Source organism: Metopolophium dirhodum, chromosome 7 (genome assembly GCF_019925205.1).
Source record: "Metopolophium dirhodum isolate CAU chromosome 7, ASM1992520v1, whole genome shotgun sequence".
Lineage (NCBI taxonomy): Eukaryota > Metazoa > Arthropoda > Insecta > Hemiptera > Aphididae > Metopolophium > Metopolophium dirhodum.
The window spans coordinates 26,149,539-26,170,159 of NC_083566.1; the positions used below are offsets into that span (position 1 = coordinate 26,149,539).

The window sequence follows — 20,621 nt, forward strand, 5'->3', positions numbered from 1 at the left end:
AAATAAAAACATTTTGGGTATTATGCAAATTGCAAACCCAATATGTTTGTAGGCAAACTGGACGAAATAGACAATAGCGACCAGAAGACGCCTTAACGAGCGAGATGACGAGAAGATGGATAACGCCACAACGGTCACCGGTCGAGATTCGGGATGACGAGACATAAAATGGAAAAGCTTATTGGAGATTTGGAGCTTGGACGTTGGGCCATAGTCCATGGAGTTTAGACGATAGACCAACGTTTACCTGGTTGCGGGTAACGGGCGGTGGCCAATCGCATATTCGCATTCCGAAAGTTGTACAGAACCTTTGGATAGGAAATTCTGAGAATAAACGGGGAGTCATCGATAAACCTGCAAACATCGGTGAACGGTGAACGGTACTCGAAGCAGTTGTAGTAATAACCAGAATATTCCTATGATGATAAAGAAAAGATGATTTCTATGATTTCTCGAAAATATGAGTTAATAGCACGAATATACTATAGTATCTTTATCCGTGGTTAATAGTCATCATGAATATAATACATCTTATGTAATTTGTTCTATGATCGTGATATACTGATATATATAATGTCTTAGATCATAATATTATACAATTACAATGGACATGATCACGGTCTTAGAAGATTTTTCTGACCGTGGACATGATTATAAATAAATTTATTGACAATGTAGATCACGGTTTAAATCTATACCGTGGTATTAACCATACTATTAGTTATTATCACGAATAAAGATAGTACTATCACCACAGCCGTGATTATTATTATATGGAAATCTGTGATTACAATTTAGTATTTACATTTTACAAACATTGTCCAACTCGCATGGCTTGTGTAAATGTGTAATGGTATCTCGTACAGTCGTATCTGTGAAGTGTGAATCACATTTTGTGATTTAAGTGATTTTAATGTTAGCATTAACCTTACTCCTAGTTTTAAATTAACCTCATAACGAATTTGTCATATTTCAAGTCTTGTAATTTATTATATTATTTATGATCTCAAAATCTTATTTCCGTTGCCTTTTAAACAGACACAGAAGCTTCACTTTTCTTAAAGGTAAATTATAAATTATAATTTTTAGTTCTTGGACAAATTGTATATTTATACCTATTACTTACCAAATTATATTAACTAATTTCTGGTTTCTATAACAATGTTACATTTGTTCAAATAACTGCCATATCTCATTAGTGCAGTTAAGTGGGTGCTACTGTCATAAAGCACCGTTAAAATGTATTACCTACCATATTATAGGTATGCCTAAAACATAAAAAAAATTTGAGTTGATTATATTTTTATTTTTTTTTTATTATTTTATGATGAATTATATACCTAATTTAAATAAATGTTGGTAAAATTATATATTTATTTAGTTATACCTAGAATTTGGAACTTATAAAAGCTGAAATCTGTAAAATATGAAAGAAAAATATATACGTTGTATAGGTACTTACAGTTAAGGCCATAACAAAAATAAGACATGATCTTAAACTCTTTGTTTTGAAAAAATGGCTTTTTGCTAAGTTTGATGAAACTTTAGAAAAATAAAATACCTACATTAAATAATTGAGTATGAAATACATACCTATATAATAAAGAAAAATTAAAAAATTTGTTAGAAAATACAAATATGCATAAAAGTATATACAATTAAGTAACATAGTACATTTTTCTTAAATATATATTTTAAGTTTTTGTTTTTAAACTCTTCATTGTTTAGAATAAATGTCTAGGTTAGTCTGCTATAAATCAAGAGCATATAGAAAGATATGCAACTTTTAAAACTTCTGAGCATTACCTAGTTATAAGCTATAACTTATATAAAAATAGAAAGATACCTATGTTTGAAATAAATATTTAATTCAACTACCTATATGCATTTATTTAATTGAATATTATCTTTTTTTTAAATGAGAAAATATACAGTGTGGTCGTAGAAAAAATGAAAATATCAATTTATAGACAACTAGGGATTATAACTTATAGGTATGTAATATCATTGAGTATATATTATTGTAAACTAAGTATAATGTACAATATATTATACTCAGCGGTAATATACATGAATGAATAATGTAAGAGTATTGGTATAATATTTTATACCAATATTGAATACTAAATTGAATATATATTATTAAGGATTTTTTAGTTCACATCAAGTAAACCCAGGAAAAATATACTAACAATATATTCTTTAACTATAAATTATTCTTTATAGAATCTTTACATATAAGAGGTCCAATCAAGTTCATATATTATGTGCCCACGAAAAAGCCTTGCTTTTTGAGGGTAGGGGGGAGGAGTGTCATCATTGAGGCTACATGTTAGTTGCATATCACTGGATTTGAAGTGAAAAATAAAATTGTTAACCTCTTAAATTACAATTATAGTTTTCAATGTAAAATTAATTATTTTATGTAGAAGTGTCCAAAGTTCATAATCTTTATTTTATCTGAAATCTAAATGTAAGTGAATTTAATGTAGATATAAGACAAAAGTACAAGACAATAAGTATACATTAATTTATTAGGTCTTAGTTCTTATTATTATTTTAAATTTTTTATAAGCGATCATATTTATTAAATTCTGTTTTAATTTTTATTTACAGAATAATAATTTTCTAAAATGACTGGAAAATTAAAAACTATTTGTTCATTAAAAGGCCATTCTGGTATTGTATGGAATACATCATGGCATCCAAAAGGACTGATGTTGGCTTCCTGTGGCGAAGATAAAACCATCAGATTGTGGAATTATAAGGATGGTGATAAAAGCACTTTAAAATGTTTGCTAGCTGATGGTCATCAGCGTACTGTCAGGGCAATTGCATGGTCGTATTGTGGTCAAAGTTTAGCATCAGCTAGTTTTGATGCGACTATAGCTATTTGGGATAACAAATCTGGACAGTTTGAATGTAATGCTACTCTTGAAGGTCACGAAAATGAAGTTAAAAGTGTAGCATGGTCAAGATCAGGCTCAATGTTGGCGACGTGTAGTCGTGATAAATCTGTATGGGTATGGGAAGTATGGGAGGATAACGAATATGAGTGTGCAGCAGTCTTAAATGCACATTCACAGGATGTTAAGAAAGTAGTATGGCATCCCCACGAAGATATATTGGCATCCGCTAGTTATGATAACAGCGTTAAGTTGTACATGGAAGATGCAGACAAAGAATGGACTTGTGTGGGTACTTTGAGCTCACACACATCAACTGTCTGGAGTTTAGCGTTTGATAAGACTGGTGATCGACTTGTGACTAGTAGTGACGATCGGACTTTAAAGATATGGCAAAAATATCTTCCTGGTAAATAAAAGTTATTTCTTTTCTGAAATCATTTTAAACATTGTAAATCTATTTCATAATTTTATTGCAGGTAACCCTGAGGGAATTTCCGTTAAAGATGCAAATTTTGTATACAAATGTGTATGCACAATTAGTGGATTTCACACTAGGCCAATTTATGATGTTACTTGGTGCCATTTGACAGATCTAATTGCCACGGCATGTGGTGACAATTCTATAAGAATATTTAAAGAAGAAGATTTATCTGACTGTAATCAACCATCATTTTCATGCATTTCACATGTGAGTGAAGCTCATTTACAAGATATCAATTCTGTTCAGTGGAATCCTGTAGTTAAAGGAGTTTTAGCATCTTGCAGTGATGACGGATTGGTAAAAATTTGGAAAATGGAATCAACATAAAGCTATCACAAAAACATTTAACTTTGTTTAACACTTTAATCCATGTATCGTTATTTTATCATTGTATTGTATAGAAATTATAATATTAATTCAAAATATATTTTGAATGGGATGATTATTTAGAAATTAAAACTAAGCATCTGAAATTATGCATTAATATCATTACTGTGTGATTAAGTTTATTAATAAGAAACCATTACAGTTGTATTTTATATTTTGTTCAAAAATTATTTGAGAATGAATACAATCCAATTTAAAATACAGTATTAGTTTACCTTCTGCCATTTGTTTAGGACTCAGCATAATTTGCCTGTCACTTTTGAACAAACTAGGAAGTATAATTCCAGTTCAAGTTGATGTAACATTAAAAATATAACCAATAGTGTAATTATCTATTTGGCTATTTTATGTATTATAATTATGGAGTTCACCTCATTAGCTTAGGTTAACACAGAATTAGTGCTAGGTATATAATAAATTAAGATGTACAAATTTGGCCATTAGAAGAAAATACAAATATTTGAATTAAAATGGAAACATTTTTGTATGTAATTAAACTAAATAACTGTATGAGCGTTCTATTAGTTTCTATATTATACTTTCTTTTTAGACGTTAAAATATGTAACGGATTGTTTGATTTCGTTGAATAATAATGAAAAAAGACATTTACAACACGATCACAACTATTTAACTTTTTTACAGTCCTACTTTGACTATTTTCCTATATATAAGTTTATAACATACAATATAATAGGTACTTACAACCATAGGCGCAATTTGGACAACTGATTTGGGGGGGCTAAATTTATAAAATCAATACAGACCCGCATAATTTTTTTATTAGGTGGGTTTAAGAATGAATATATTTAAATACTTAGGGGGGCTAATCCCCCTAGACGCCCTAAATTGCACCTATGCTTACAGCACATCAAAACCTGGTCCAAAATATTGGCGTTTTCAATTTCAAGTGGTTGTGACTTGTGTGTTTGTGACTCCATTAATATGTTGAACGGGATTTATTGTATACATTTTGTACATCTAATTATTCAAGGTTTTTTTTATTTTTATGCAATCCGAGTTAAGAAATTTATAAGTAAATGATGGTGTATTATCTTAGACTCTGAACAGAGAGACGAAGATATTGATTTTTTAACACAAGGTACCTCATAAGTTATTAGTTTATTACCTACTGAAATTAAATAATCAGATCTAAAAAGTATCATAGTACTAATTACTGTCAAGTATCAAGTATAGTGTATACACCTATAAACACAATTTTCTTTTATAAGCATTCGTCATTCAAGTTCGAATTTGGACAGAATTAAATATTTAAACTAATATTCATAAATTTAGTTATTTTGTTGTAATTCAGACAAAAATGTTTTTCAATGGGATTTGAAACGTTCATGACGCATATTGTTATATTTTATATAGGTAGATACCATAGGCGCAAATAGCGTTTGAGATTTAGGGGGCTGAAGCCCTAGCTACTAAATGAAGCATTTATACAAGTAATTAATACCTAAATATTTTTTTAGTACAACATACAGATTATAGGTATATTGTATACTGCGTACTTAATTATTATAATATTGACAGAAAATAAAACTTATTAAATATTTTTTTCAAATGTGCTATCCTATTTCATCTACCTACTTGTAATAGTTCTCAAAATGATATTTATAATATATACCTAATATACATTATACACCACATAACTTTTAGGAAAACAATAGGAATTATTAATACTGTAAGTATGTATGGCTTTAGAGCAATAAGTAACAACAAAATAATATAATTATAGAACAATTTTTATTTAAAAAAATTTACCCAATACATTTTTAAAGTTGAATTCTTCGGCTGGATTTTGCAAATGTATTTAATACTAATTCATTATCTACTTTAATATCTTTTTCGATATTTAATATTGCCAAATTAGTAAATCGGCCCTGAGTCATGTTAGCTCGGACATATGTGTTGATCCTTCTCATAGTTGAAAAGGACCTTTCACAAGTGGCCGAGCTCACTGGTAATGTTATTGCCACTTGCATAATTTTAAATAAATTAGGAAATACTTCTTTATTTAAATGTTTTTTGATATTTTCAAAATTAACTTCTTTCATCATGTTTTTCATCACATTCATTTCACATTTTAAGTTTGAAGAATTGATATCAAAAGTATCCTGTACACAAATAATAAATATACAATCAAAAACCAAAAACAAAATAGTTTAAAAAAAGTATTTGTCAAATAGAATTCATAATTTATAAATATTGCTCAAATACAAGTTACAACATACTTTGTAATAATCAATAAGAAAAGATGATTGTTGAAAATTTAATTTAAATAATTCATCAACTGCTGACGCAATTTTTAAACTCTCCTCTGAAAATCTAGTACTCAAACTACCAATAATTGCATCTAATATTGGATAGTTAGCATGCTCTTCCCAATATTTTTTCTTTGACAAATCATCTTCGTAAAACGAGTTCTCAGCTGCAGTTGTAACAGTAACATGGTAATCCTTCAAGGTTTTTGTTTCTGTTCTATGTCTTTTAGAACCTATTGAAAAAGATAAAAAAAAATTTGTACATGTAATTTCTGTGAAAAATGAGTTTATTTTAAAGTTACTTACCTATGGGTATATTGATAGAAATATCATTATTTTCTGCAAAATTAATAATTTTTTCCCATAATTCTGCAAAATATTTGGCAGTACGATTTTTTTTCAGAGTTTCTTTAACTCCATTTATTAAGCATGCCGAACTTCCTAATGTTGCCAGTTTTGATTGTAATTGTACACTCAATATATTTATTATTTTCAGAACATCATGGAGTATAAACAAATATATAATAAATTTAAAATTTTTTATAGTTGCCAAGACACCTGAAATATTATTTAATTATAATAAATTAAATAATATAATAATAATATAATAATAAATAATAATTATTATTATAAATATGATTTAATAATATTTATTTATAATTTAAGTATAATTTTGTTTATAAATACAATATGTGCACTTAAATGGTCTAAATTATTATTAACTATTAAGTACATAAAAGTTAAACATACCAATTGCTTGAGCGACATCTTTACTCTCCTGTTCATCAATTTCATTAGTTAAAACATTGACAATAGCATCATAATTGTTAATAAGAGCATCACAACTCTTAAATCTACAGACCCACCGAGTGTCACTTAATTGGGAAAGAGTAATCTTAGTTAAACCTAGCTCTTTTTGCATTTCACAAAGTTTAAAATTTGTGGAGGGTCGTGAAAAATAAACATAAAGAGCTTCTAATCCATTAAACAAGTTCCTTGCATCCTATACAAAATAAAATATTTTATTATTTTAAAACACCAAGTTGACTACTTTTATGATTATAATCTTATTGATCAAAGCTCTACCTTTATATGTTTACACATGTCGACTACCACCAAATTCAATTTATGTGCCATGCAGTGTACATAGATAGCATTCTTAGCTTGAGGGTGAGCTTCTCTTAGCTTTGTTTGCACACCACTCTTAGACCCAGACATCACATTTGCTCCATCGTATGATTGACCTATTATTGGAACTTTATCTAAATTTGATGAATTGATAAAATTAAGTAATTCAGAAACTAATGCATCAGCATTTTGACTTCTTGAAACATCAACTAAGCACAAAAATCTTTCTTGTACATCCCATTGTTTTGGGTACCGAATACAAATTGATAGTTGTTCCTGTTTGTGACACCTGATATATAAATATATAATATTGAAATCAATTAATGATATACTTTTATTTATTTTAGCTAAATTAATTTATATTACCTAGCTTCATCACAAGAAATACTGAACATTCCACTTTCTTGTATTTCTTTGATGATAGTACTTTTTACATTGTCAGCACAAATATTAATCAGATCGTTTTGTATTAACCAACTAGAGTGGTTTGTCGCATCGTTAAAATATTTATTTTTAAATTCCGGATAATACTTTGACATGAGTTCACATAATTCTTTGAAATTACCTAACACATAAATTAAAATGTATTATAACATGATCAAAAAAAGTATAATTGAAGAAAAAACTAGAGCTTAATATAATAATTTATTAGTTTATTACCTTTATTATGTGAAGCATCATTCTCACGATGACCTCGAAAAGCAGAACCTTGGTGGCCAAGTAATAAAACAATATCAATTATACATTTCATATATTCTCTATTTTGTTTAATTTGTTCAGTATGAGCAGCTGTTAATTGGGAAATAATACTATTACCAGATTGACATGATTTTTTATATTCAGTCCATTTAACTATGGCAGTTAAATGATGTTCAGAACATGCATGATTTTGAATCCTAGTATTTTTGGCTTTAGCATTTTTGGCTCCACTTAACTGGAATATATTTAAATTATATGTATAAATATAATTTAATGTATAAAATTACCTTCTTCCAATTACTAAAGCCGGTTTTAGTAAAAGTTTCTTCATTGTGACCAGAAGTTACAGCAAACATGCGACAAGGATAGCAACAAATAGCATCTTTTTGAATACTATATTCCATCCAATTAAAATCTTTAAAGTATGTTGAAGAAAATGCTCGATTTTGAGATCCAAATTTAGTTTTTGGATAAACCTAAGACAAATTAAATAGTAAACACATCAATTTAATTGTACTTAAGTTAACTGGTGAAAAAAATTAGTTAACTCACATGGTTATTAAAAATAAATAATAGGATTTTTTATATAGAAAAGTAAGAATATAGGTACTTATTACTTAGGTAATAAGTATAAACTAAAAAAAACTACTACCTATTTTAATTTTTAAACCAGTGTCGATACATTACTCGCCTTTAATATTGGTTGCTTAGGGCCTGTGTTTAAATCACCTAAATCTAAGTCGGGCGTACTTGAATCAAACAAATTTATACTTGCAACTGGAACTTCAGTATTTTCAGCAGTTAATGTTTCGACTAATACTGATTCGGCATCGGTCTGTTCAGTTAAATGAAAACTAGCAGAAGCATTCTGTTTTTTTTTTAAATTAAATATACTGAACATTTTTTCTTGTACGACGTAGGTTTACTCAATTTTCACAAACATGAAACGCGTAAATACTAATATGTAAAATGACCAACTAACAAAACAAATTATAAAACTCTATAACAAATTTATTATAGATTAAAATATAACTGTTGATAACGAATTAATGAAAATACGTGATATATCATCCTGCGGTTTATTTGGGCTCCCCGGATATTCTATTTTTAACGAAGGTGCGTTTAACGTATAAATGCACTTCCCCGCGGCCCGATCACCACTCAGTGATACTATCTAATAATGATGACTGATAACCACGGATATAGATTTCTATACAGTATCTATATTCGTGCTGATAACCAATTAGTTATTAATTATTATAGTAATATAGTATAGCCACAGAATATTCTATGGTTTAGCCACTATAGCCCGTATAGGCGTACTGTACGCCGCGTACAAAAATAAATATGACGTATTATAAACAAATTAATGGTTGTCAATTGAGCTGCAAGCCTGCAACAATTATAGGCTCCGTAATAAGCATGCTGATTATTCTTAGTTCTTGGTAGGTATTATCATACCAGCTATGGTAGTTTATTATATCATGGGTATAATGGTTTATGTTTACAAGTCTATAATGTACAATAATAATAAAAATGATACCAGGATAAATAAAATTTGTTCATTTACGAATTACGTAATCTAAAAAATACAAACATGAATTTTACATCATAAACTATAATTATAATACTGATAAAGCATAAAAAAAATTTAGAAAACGTTTGGGGGGGCTATTGAAGTGCTTGGGGGGGCTTAGCCCCTAAAGCCCCCCCCCCCTATTTGCGCCTATGGTAGATACACACAATGTTGGAATGACATTTTCAAAACATTTAGATTAATTTTATGGTATTTCGGAAGCCTGGGTAAGTTAATGATAATTTTTAACTGAGTTAAGTTAAGTTGATAGAAAACATTTTAAAAAGTTTAAAGTTAACAGTTAAGTTAGGTTATTATTATTTTTTTTAATATCTATATATTATATACCCAGTAATATGGTTTAAAATAATAAAAATCATAAATATTATTGAACACAGGAAATAGGCAATAGCTTTTCTATACATAGAATTAAATTATTATATAGGTACTAAATTAATAGAATTATGTAGTAGGTACTAAAATCATACGAAATTGAAAATGACGAAATAAATACAATCTTTTGATTTATAAATAAATAAATAAATAACTTATTTATGGCGAAAATATTTTATAATATGCTCTTGAGAATTGTACATTTGTGATTTGTATCTATATCAATATAATAAGATAATATCATATTACTTATTAGTTATTACTTTATTAGTATTTATTAATTATTATTATTACAATATGCCCGTATGTCGCAGTATGGTATGGTACTATGGTATATATTTAATCTTTATATATAATATATACCTAAATGGCTATTGCTATAATATGTATTTACTATTTAATTAAGTTATTTTTCTTGAAAAATTCTGGTTAATGGAACAAGAAATTAATTTAACTATATTTCTAATTTCCTATTCTAGTAAATCGTTATGTAATATGCAACATCAATAATAATTTTTATTTTTATTATATTTATTATTTAATTATTTATAAATTAACTTAACTTGAATTTGATTAAAAGTAACTCGTTATTTATTAAGCTTATATCAATTAAAACAAGTTAAGTTCAAAATTAGGTTAATGAAAATTGTGGATTTTGGTATGTGTTGTAAAACTGTTGATGGAGTTTTAGAACGAAGATTTTTTAAAGTGGAAAAAAGAGATAATAAGGCACTTTATTACCAAATACCAATAATACAAAATGAAATAGAACTAGGGTCTAGGATAAATTATTTATTCAGATCAATGGCGAGCATATAGTATTATAAAAGATATAGTTTATTATCATAAAACCGTCCATCATTCCGAGTTTGTTGTTGATCCCTACAACGGGCGCACAAACAAACGATCGAATTTTGTTATTAATCAAAAATCAGTAAACGTTTCTTAGTAGATATCATTTTACGGTAAGTAGAATACATATTTTAAGACATTATAAGACGATGTACACTACTGTACATCAGAGTGGTTAGATACCTACTTCCCCTTTTTTTTAGATTCTGAGCGGAGCGATGTATTTTGTAATTGAATCGCAGCATTGTAAATTATAATATATATATATATTATATTATACCCAATGATGTCGATGATCGAAGCGCATTTGTACTGCGTTGAAATAAAATAAACAATTTTTTTAAATATTACATTTTTTACAGCAACCGCGACACGTACCGGAAGTCATCCGTGGACTGTACATCCTTATTGTACTACCGGCCAACGGAACATGGCGACACTGTCGGAAGTCATTTCAACGTTAAAGAAGATGGCGCCGCTGTCCCTGGCAGAGCCTTGGGATAATGTCGGTTTGTTGGTGGAACCGGACGTCCAAAAATCTGTCAGCCGCGTTTTCCTCACCAACGATCTGACCGAGGACGTGCTGGAGGAAGCCGTGAACGTTGACGCCAATCTCATCGTTTCCTACCATCCGCCGGTGTTCGCTCCGTTTAAAAAAATTACTTCGGACGCTTGGAAGGTACCAATAAACATTGATAGTTATATGTTTTAATTTTTTACATGTCCTACGAACGCTAGATTAGTAAAAACACGATCGTGGAAAATGCCTGGCTTACCATAAAATATATGAGCGGCTATACTGCTTCTCCCAGACGGGTTGTAAAATCGCAACAAGTTCGTGATGAAATATCGCGTACGCTATTTTAATGAAAAGTTGTTCGTCTTGTAAGTTGTTACAATATTGAATACTTAAGAATTCAAAGTTTTTTTTAACGTTTTGTCTGAAGTTGTTTACTTTTTAATATTTTATCTAATGCACCCGATACGTGGTCCAACTCACTTCACTTGTTTTTATGTATATAATGTATACTAGATACCACTGTGATACAAATATCTAACATACTTTACGTGGTGCAGAAATGTACCACAGTTTATATTATTTATAAACATGTTAAACCGTTAAGGACTGAGGAGTGGTTTGCATCTTACACGGGGAACGGAAAAATTGTCTCTGGGGAAAAAGTCACGGAAAAAAGTATCAGGAAAAAAGTCTTAGGGCAAAAACAGTTTATAAAACTAATGTATTAAACAATTTGGTACTTTTAAAATAAAACTTATATTATTATATTAAATTAAATTAAACTTAAAGATTTTTTTAAAAGCTATAGCTCAAAATATTAAGTTACAGCGATAATAATTTAGGTACCTATATAACTGTAGGTTTTTTATAATTATGAAATATTTTTTTTCTATTCTTTACAAATTTTCCTGACAGGTAATTTAACTTAGTAATATATATATATATATATTATTTTTTAATAATATTATTGACTACGGTTCAATGACATATTTTTTTTTATAATTTTATAATTATTAGCTATTATTTTTGTTTAATATTTGTTTTGTATTCATTAAAAGAACTTTTAAAAGCTATAGCTCAAAATATTAAGTTACAGCGATTATAATTTATATACCTAAATATAGGTTTTTATTCTGTATAAATGTCCCTGACAAGTCATCTAACTTAGTGATATGTATATATTATTTTTTAATAATATTATTGACTACGATTCAATGACATATTTTTTATAATAATTATATAGTTATTACCTAGCTATTATTTTTGTTTAATATCTGTTTTGTATTTAGTAGCTATTATATGATTACATTATTGTTAGATATTGCTTTTAGAAAACAGACTTTTTTCCCCCTAAACTTTATTTTTCTTGAGACTTTTTTCCGGGACTTCTTTTCAGAGACTTTTTCCTACCATTATCTCACACCCACATACTTCAATAATAATTTTACAGGTACATTTATTATTATCTGCAACCATTGATTAAATATACTTATGTACCATGTGCATACTTAACCAATGAACCAACTATAAATATCCGTAGGTATATTTGTAAGATAATATGTTCATTAATTCAAAGTTTAAAAGAATATGTAGGTTAGATTTGGTTAGCCAATTTTAGTTTAAATGAGTCAAACTTAAATTCAAGTTTAATACATGTACCTAGCCTTTAGGTAGATTTGATAAGTTAAAATATAACTTTATTTATATTCAATTATCAATTAAAATCTTTGTTACACATAAAAATTAATTCAGAACATTAATAAAATAAATTATTAACCAGAACTTAATTATTTATCACACTCTTATTCGAATATTTAAAATACAAATTAAATATTTTAAATAGGAATCTTATATTGAAGAAACCGTCATTGTTATAACAAAATCTCATTGCAATATTGGTATGTTATTTTTGCAATACAACAAAACAAAATACAAGCAAAAAAAATCCAAAACTATTTTGAAAATCTCAAGTTATAAATTGCACAAAACATTTTTCATTAATGCCGTTTTAATAAGTTAATTGAAATTATTTTGAATACAACTACCTATTGAAAAACCCGAATCTAATGATATCGACTTTCCATGGAGATATATCTATATAGTGATTCAGGACTTTTGAGATTGGATACATTATTTTATAGGTACTGTATATTATATGTTTTTTTTATGTCTGTTTATAGAGTCGTATCGTAAGTCGTTGTCTTGGCCGAGGAATTGCTGTATATTCCCCTCATACTTCGTGGGACGCTGTAGAAAATGGTTTAACCGATTGGTTGATAAGTTGTTTTGGTAAGAATATAATATTGTGTATAGTATTTAAATTTTTTTTTTCTGTCGAGCGGTCAAATTTCAGCGAGCGAATTTATATTATAACAAATAAGTTTATAAATGTATGTTCATAGACGGTACGGTGTCTACAATACAACCGCTAAAAATAAATCCAGAATTTAGTCACGTCGTGACTTTATCGGCATCACTGAGCGATAATACTCTTTTGAGCGGAAAAGAAATCAGAACTATCGTTGAATCATCAGACTTTCAAGCCGACAAACACTTCAAGTGAATTAGCTATCCAATTTTTAGTGTTCCAATCTTAGATCATCTACAATGGATGGAGCTATGTCTATGTGTGTATTTATCATATACCGATCTGTGTCCAACATAACCCCTCACCACCTATTTAATTTCAAGGAACAACGAGTTATTGCGCATGCGTTGCACCTACGCTGCTTCACATTCCATCCCCACCACCCATATTTTCATTTCAAGGAACAACGCGTTACAATCACTATAAAATAACTAATAAGTGGGGGGTTATGTTGGACACGGCAAATGATTGAAGTAGCTCCATCCATTGATATGATCTAAGGTTCCAATGCTCGTATACCTGAGAACTCTGTTATTGATTAATATTTTTTTTACAGAGTTGTAGGCTATAACGATTCTCAACTTCAACTGTTATGCAATTCGAATTCTTTAGTGACGCTGAATAAAATTGCCAAGTATTCAGAATACAAAATTTTTTTTTGCGCCAACAAAAATGAACCGGTTAGTATGCTTCTATATACGAGGGTTACAATGCATCCATTCCTTGGCTTATGTATATACACTAAAAATTAAAAATTAAATATATTTAGTTACTATTTATAAAAAACATAAGCTTTTCCTAATGAGTTATTAAATTACGTTAAGTAAAATTGATGAAACTATTCATATAACTTTAAGCAAAACTTATTTTTGTAAGTAATAGGTACATTTAAAAACAATTTACGGGTTTTTAATTAAATACTGTACATTCAATAAATTGGCTTAAAACCGCAAAATTCAAATATGTATAATCACCTAAATATAAAATTATTGATTTAATAATTAATTAGCTTTTCTATACATAAACGTTGAGCATATTATACTAAATACTTAGCATATTATATAATGATTCTTCAGTATAAAAATAATAAAAAAAAATGTTCTAAATAGTAATAGCATTTTGTTATTTTTCGTGACGAAATTAATATTTTCAGTTGCCGTCGTGTACTACGGGCTCCGGCCGTTGTTGTCAATTTAGAAACGGACTGACGATCAATGCTGCCATTGAAAAGATCAAACGTCATTTGGGCGTCGACAATTTAATGATAGCGCTGGCCAGAGGATCGACACTAGGTATATTACAATATGATTCAATGATTTTATACTTTTTATATTTTATCTATACTATGGCCCAGGAGAGAGCACTTCTGGGCGGCGGCTCAAACGTGTCCGTTTTCGTGCTTTCCCAGCACAAAACCTTCCCGTATGCTGGCCGCCGCCAACTCTAGCCGCGCCACCGCGGAGCTAATTCATTTGGATGCGCGAGCGAGAAGTACTCTCTCCTGGGCCGTAGTATATACCTGATATGTACAATCACAATTCTATAGTCTGTCCAGCGAGAGAACTCGCTGCGCACCGACCAAAACTGGTTACCCCACGCAACACCCTGCCATAGGGGAACCGGTTTCGATAGAAAGGTGACGTGGGGGGATGTGCAGAATCGGCGCGTTCTCTCGCTGGACAGAGTATAGATGACTGATATGATGGGGGGGGGGGGGGGGGGGGTCTGGATTTATTTTTATAAGATTTTTCGAATTTTTCATCCAGATAAAGTTTAATAACAATATATACTTTAGATTATATTCATATTTTACATGTACATTAAATTGTTAAAGTTTTTTAGGGACTGAAACAGTTTATGTTTTTTTTAGCATCTAACTATTCTAACTTGTATACTACACTATTGCGATACGATTTCACTCATTACCCTAAATTCAACCCTAACTTAATACTTTAGAGCCTATATATACTGCAGAACTATGGCGGCGCAGGTATATAATTTATATGTATACCAGTAGGGTGGTAACGCAACCATGTAAAATATATGACTCAGATATGTCATTTTCTGATATTATATAAGTTAGATGGGAGTTTCTCACTTCCTCTACCTATTTAAATTATTTTTAACCAAACAAATGTTTATTTAAAAATTGCTATTTGCTATACTTGAAACAACGTTGTTTGGGACTCCTTATTATACTATACTCGTTAGCGTGTTCCATGGTTGCATCTCAAATGTATGACGGACAATACTACAGCAATTTATAAAGTACAACATTTTTATGGTTACGTTGTATCTGCCGTACCTATAAACAAAACATTTTATATTTAGTGTAAGTCTTATATAAACGATTTTGACGAATGCCTAAAGTTCAAAGTGATGGTGCTAAGTTAAGACGATTAGTTGACTGGGGAGCTGTAATGAAGTTCTCGGGGAGCTGTAATACCAATCGCGGTCCTCGATAATACGAAAAAAAAGACGATTTGTTGAAAAATATCTTACAGCGAAGTCCATAAGCTAATCAAAACTGATAAATGTTAATACAATAAAATTTATTTATTAATATTTTATTGAATTATTGGCGGACGATTTTTTTTTTAAAACTTGAATATTGAAAAATATTCTGAAGAATAAAATATTAAAATGGATATTACCATTATTACCATTATTTAATTGAATTTTGAATTTTTAAATTTTTATTATTATAATGCGTTTTGTTACCTGCATGATTTACAGAATCGATGATTGACTCGGCCGCGGCCGTGGCCGGTTCTGGTGCGTCCGTGTTGCGCGGCGTCCACGCCGGTCTGTACTTGACCGGCGAGATGTCTCACCACGACGTTCTGGATGCGGTGCACAACAATGTGACGGTGGTGCTGGCCAACCATAGCAACACCGAGCGGAGCTACCTGAACGTGTTCGCCGGTCGACTGCTAATGGAGATGCCTCAGTTGAACGTTCACGTTTCGAAAGTCGACCGAGATCCGTTGGTGTTTGTTTGAATACAATAAATATATTACCAATATTAAAATATAATCGTACACAATATTTCCGTTTGTATTTCTTTCGTCTCCTATTTATTATAATTGTATCATATACAATTAATGCAAAAATTATAAATATAATTTAATTCTCAGCTATATAATTATATAGTTAGTATAGTTATAAGTTATCTATACCTAAAATAACAACGACCAACGAGTCAAGTACATTTTTCTCATCTTAGCTTACCTTTTTCACCAGAGTTGAACACTTTCTCATCAGAGTTGACCTCTTTTTCATCAGAGTTGCGAAAAAAAGGTTGTACATTTTTCTCATCATAGTTTACCATTTTCTCGTTAAATCACGAAAATTAGCAAATTATTTTGAGTTGAGAATTCATAAAAATTTTTCTTTTTAAATATAAGATTTGAAAATGTAATATAAGATTACTCATAAGTTTGTCTACCTTTATCAAAAAAAAAATGTCTACAAGAAACTTAAATTAAATTTTTATGAGCGTCTGAAATTTATATTTTTACAACATTTGATATTCACTTGATTTCTCATGTAACAATTTTCTTATTTTATTGTAATTAAAAAACTAATGACTGTAGATACTTGAAAATTTCACTGAATGTTTATATTAGCATTTTCTATACACCATAAATGTTTTGACTCTTTTTGAGCTGTTTACATTGTCAGTTTTCAATTTTTTTAGTTTTTTTTTTCTATAAATATCAATAAAATTTTATTTTTTGGGTAAAAAAGCGTGAAAATTTAATATAAGGCTCCTGATATATCGTTCTAATAGCAGTTGAAAAATTCGCTAAGAATCGTTTTTCTTATACAATGATATTATATCGTTGAATTCAAATTTAACACCATCCGTTACAGTGACCCACTTGTAACCTACTGTAGAGCAGAGCGGCATCCACTTATCCACCTTTTTTAAAAATGTTCTTATTCAAAACTAGTGTTTGTAGTTTGTACTGATTTGATATTTGGTCACTGGACAGGACCCAGGACAAAAACTTCACTAATACCCTAATCATTATCATAATATAAATAAACAAATATAATAATAACTGATATTTTAATAATCACCAATTAGATTGAAGGTAGCGACAAAATAATGATAATTTTCGCTACGCTAACCGGAAATGTTTAGCACGCTATACATTTACGAGTACATATTGGTATCTTTGTTCGTCTCAGGCGATTGTCATTTGCCATAGGTTATTTATAACTATAACCAAATTTAAAATTATTTTTTGTGTCTGTTACCACTGTTTTGGACAGTAAAACTGCTTCAATTTTCTTCAACAGTATCTTATATTCTTGTTTAATGGGAAAGCGAATCTAGTTGGTGCATATGGTAGGTCAATAATGAGTAATGACGAATACCGGAATACGGGCTTTCAAGTATACTATACAATGCAAAGAGCGATACCGATTTCTTTATAAAGTTTATAATCTTATTTTCATTTGAATATGAGTAACGAGTAACAAATAGGTCCATTTCAATGGCACCCCCACTTTCGAAATTTGAACTTCTGACCACGCCAAAAAAATTTAAAATCCTTAGTCACAGTTTTTATTTATAAGCATTTAAAGTTCAAATTTTGACAAAATACGGAAAAATCACGAAAATTAGCAAATTATTTTGAGTTGAGAATTCATAAAATTTTTTCTTTTTAAATCTAAGATTTGAAAATGTAATATAAGATTACTTATAAGTTTGTCTACCTTTATCAAAAAAAAAAATGTCTACAAGAAACTTAAATTAAATTTTTATGAGCGTCTGAAATTTAAATTTTTACAACATTTGATAGGTCCATTTTAATGGCCCCCCCCCCACTTCCGAATTTTGAACTTCTGACCACGCCAAACGTTTGTGCATCGTTTGTGCAGAAATGTGCACCAAGTCCAATCGTTTGTGCACAAAAACTGAAAGCTCTATCCCTAAAACAAAATGGGGGGGGGGGCATTGAAACGGTAGCCCCCCCCCCCCCCCCCCACATTGAATATTTGGATTTTTGAATGTGCCAAACGTTTGTGCATCGTTTGTGCAGAAATGTGCACCAGGTCCCGACGTTTGTGCACAAAAACTCCCAGCGTTATCCAAAAAACAAAGTGAGGGGTATTAACACGAGGGTCTCCCTTTTTTGAAATTTTAAATATTTGTCATATTAATAAATGTTGTTTACGTACCTAATAGGTTTAATAGAATTTTACTATTGCCATGTAAACGTCTAGAAATAGTAGGGCAGTAGGTTCATAATATATTATATTTAAATATTGTATTATAATAATATGAATAATATAATAATATTATGTTTTAAATATTCCTAGGTTATTTAAAAATTAAATACCAGCGTTTCTAAAATACAAATACAAAAATCTTAATTTAAAATATCTAAAAACATAACTACCGCTTATAAATTATAACCACAGGTTAGCAATACTAACTTAAAAATTAAAATTTTATAAATTAATATAATAATTGCTTAAGTTGTATACAACCGAACGCAACTTAACCTAATAACTATTAGTTGTTACATCTTATAATACGTATTTTGGGTATAACATTTAATTTTACACTTTTAATTTAATTCTGAATTGAAAATGTATCCCTCTTACAGTTTTTTACTGTTACTAAAAATATAAACATTATTATTTATATGTAATATTATACCCACTCAGCACTCAATATTTTTATAATTGAGCAAGAAAACATACATTTGCACCAATAAACACATTATCTTTCTTGAATTACTGTTAGAAGCAATCATAATAAAATATACAGCAAGTTTAAAATTTAAGTTAATTTTTTTAAAAAATACTTAAAATATTATCGATTTCTTGTGTTAAATTAACAAAATTGTTTTAATACTATATTAATTAAACAAGCAAATCTGAATTCTTTCAGTACACACTATACCAGTGGTCGGCAACCGGTGGCCCGCTTTATATTCTACGACAACGACATTTAATCGAATATTATATCAAAAAAATCATATTGTATAAAATATATAATTGAACGTTTCTATCAGTCATATTTTATAATGGTAGATATACCTTGACAGTTACCGATAAGATACCTAGAGTAGATACGACGAGTGTATTTGGATTATAATATTAATTTTCTATTCTGTTCAGTAAAGTAAAACGATGCGTTTTTCAACTATACTCGCCAATCCATTTAATATTGATTATAAAGATTTTGATGTTGAGCTTCAAATGGAAATAATAGATTTGCAGTCACAAGATATCTTAAAAGACTCATTCAAAGCATCTCCTTTACTTTTTTTCGTTGAACTTCCGGCATCATTTTCAAAAATTAAAAATATAGCTGCAAAATACTTCAGTATGTTTGGATCCACTTACGTGTGTGAACACTGAACAGGCATTTTCTCATATGAAAAAAATTAAAAATCCATACCATTCACGTTAATTAATGACCATCTCCACCATGTACTTTGAGCCAGCACAAGAAATTTTAATGTGGAAATCTAAAAAATAATAAACAAAATCCAACAACAAAAATCAAATTAAGCTTAAAGCAGTTGTAATTTCCATACTTTTATATTATAATTATTATATTATTAAAAACTGTAATTTTTATGCTCTATTATTTTAAAGTTTTAAACAGTTATTTTTTTCTTTTTACCTTCTTAAAAAGGTTGCCGACCACTGCACTATACTATATTAATAACTATCAGGCACATCATAAGAACTATTTTTCAGGGTGTTCTGAGTGGTTCAGATACATTTTGTACGTGAACAATGCCACAACAGACTGTTATTTTCATAAGTCACAGTGATTACTTAGATAAATAATTTAATTTATTTTAACACGACATAGGTAGAGTAGCACTGCACGTACTATGGTTTTAAATTTACATTTTAAGTTATAAATGGATATTATATAATATGAACTTTTGATTAATTAACAATGTTTAAATAATACTACCTATATGGCTATATAATGTTTTTTTTCATATAAATAAGGAAATATTTTAACACAGACGTTTAACGACTACATTAACAATGAA

The 20,621-nt window shown here is 29.2% G+C and overlaps 2 protein-coding genes across 4 annotated transcripts; one reads left to right on the forward strand and one right to left on the reverse strand.

The window, feature by feature from the left end:
* Positions 1–791: 791 nt before the first annotated feature.
* On the forward strand, positions 792–16,632 carry LOC132948986 (probable cytosolic iron-sulfur protein assembly protein Ciao1). Of its 2 annotated transcripts, XM_061019721.1 has the most exons (7): positions 794–1,064; positions 11,059–11,375; positions 13,397–13,505; positions 13,619–13,775; positions 14,141–14,264; positions 14,738–14,876; positions 16,321–16,632. In XM_061019721.1, exons 1-7 carry the CDS (start codon positions 1,001–1,003, stop codon positions 16,584–16,586), a joined length of 1,176 nt encoding a protein of 391 aa, XP_060875704.1. In that variant the 5' UTR covers positions 794–1,000; the 3' UTR covers positions 16,587–16,632. The 2 variants fall into 2 exon arrangements, with proteins under 2 accessions (XP_060875705.1, XP_060875704.1); XM_061019722.1 differs by lacking the exons at positions 11,059–11,375; positions 13,397–13,505; positions 13,619–13,775; ... (1 more) ...; positions 14,738–14,876; positions 16,321–16,632 and adding exons at positions 2,617–3,315; positions 3,386–3,929 and having other exon boundaries at positions 792–1,064.
* LOC132948985 (zinc finger MYM-type protein 1-like) lies at positions 4,756–9,260 on the reverse strand. Of its 2 annotated transcripts, none has more exons than XM_061019719.1 (8): positions 8,163–9,260; positions 7,837–8,110; positions 7,543–7,741; positions 7,135–7,465; positions 6,799–7,051; positions 6,355–6,606; positions 6,019–6,281; positions 4,756–5,901 (listed from the first exon to the last, which is right to left on the reverse strand). In XM_061019719.1, exons 1-8 carry the CDS (start codon positions 8,277–8,279, stop codon positions 5,560–5,562), a joined length of 2,031 nt encoding a protein of 676 aa, XP_060875702.1. In that variant the 5' UTR covers positions 8,280–9,260; the 3' UTR covers positions 4,756–5,559. The 2 variants fall into 2 exon arrangements, with proteins under 2 accessions (XP_060875702.1, XP_060875703.1); XM_061019720.1 differs by having other exon boundaries at positions 7,837–7,965; positions 8,163–8,277.
* Positions 16,633–20,621: the final 3,989 nt, after the last annotated feature.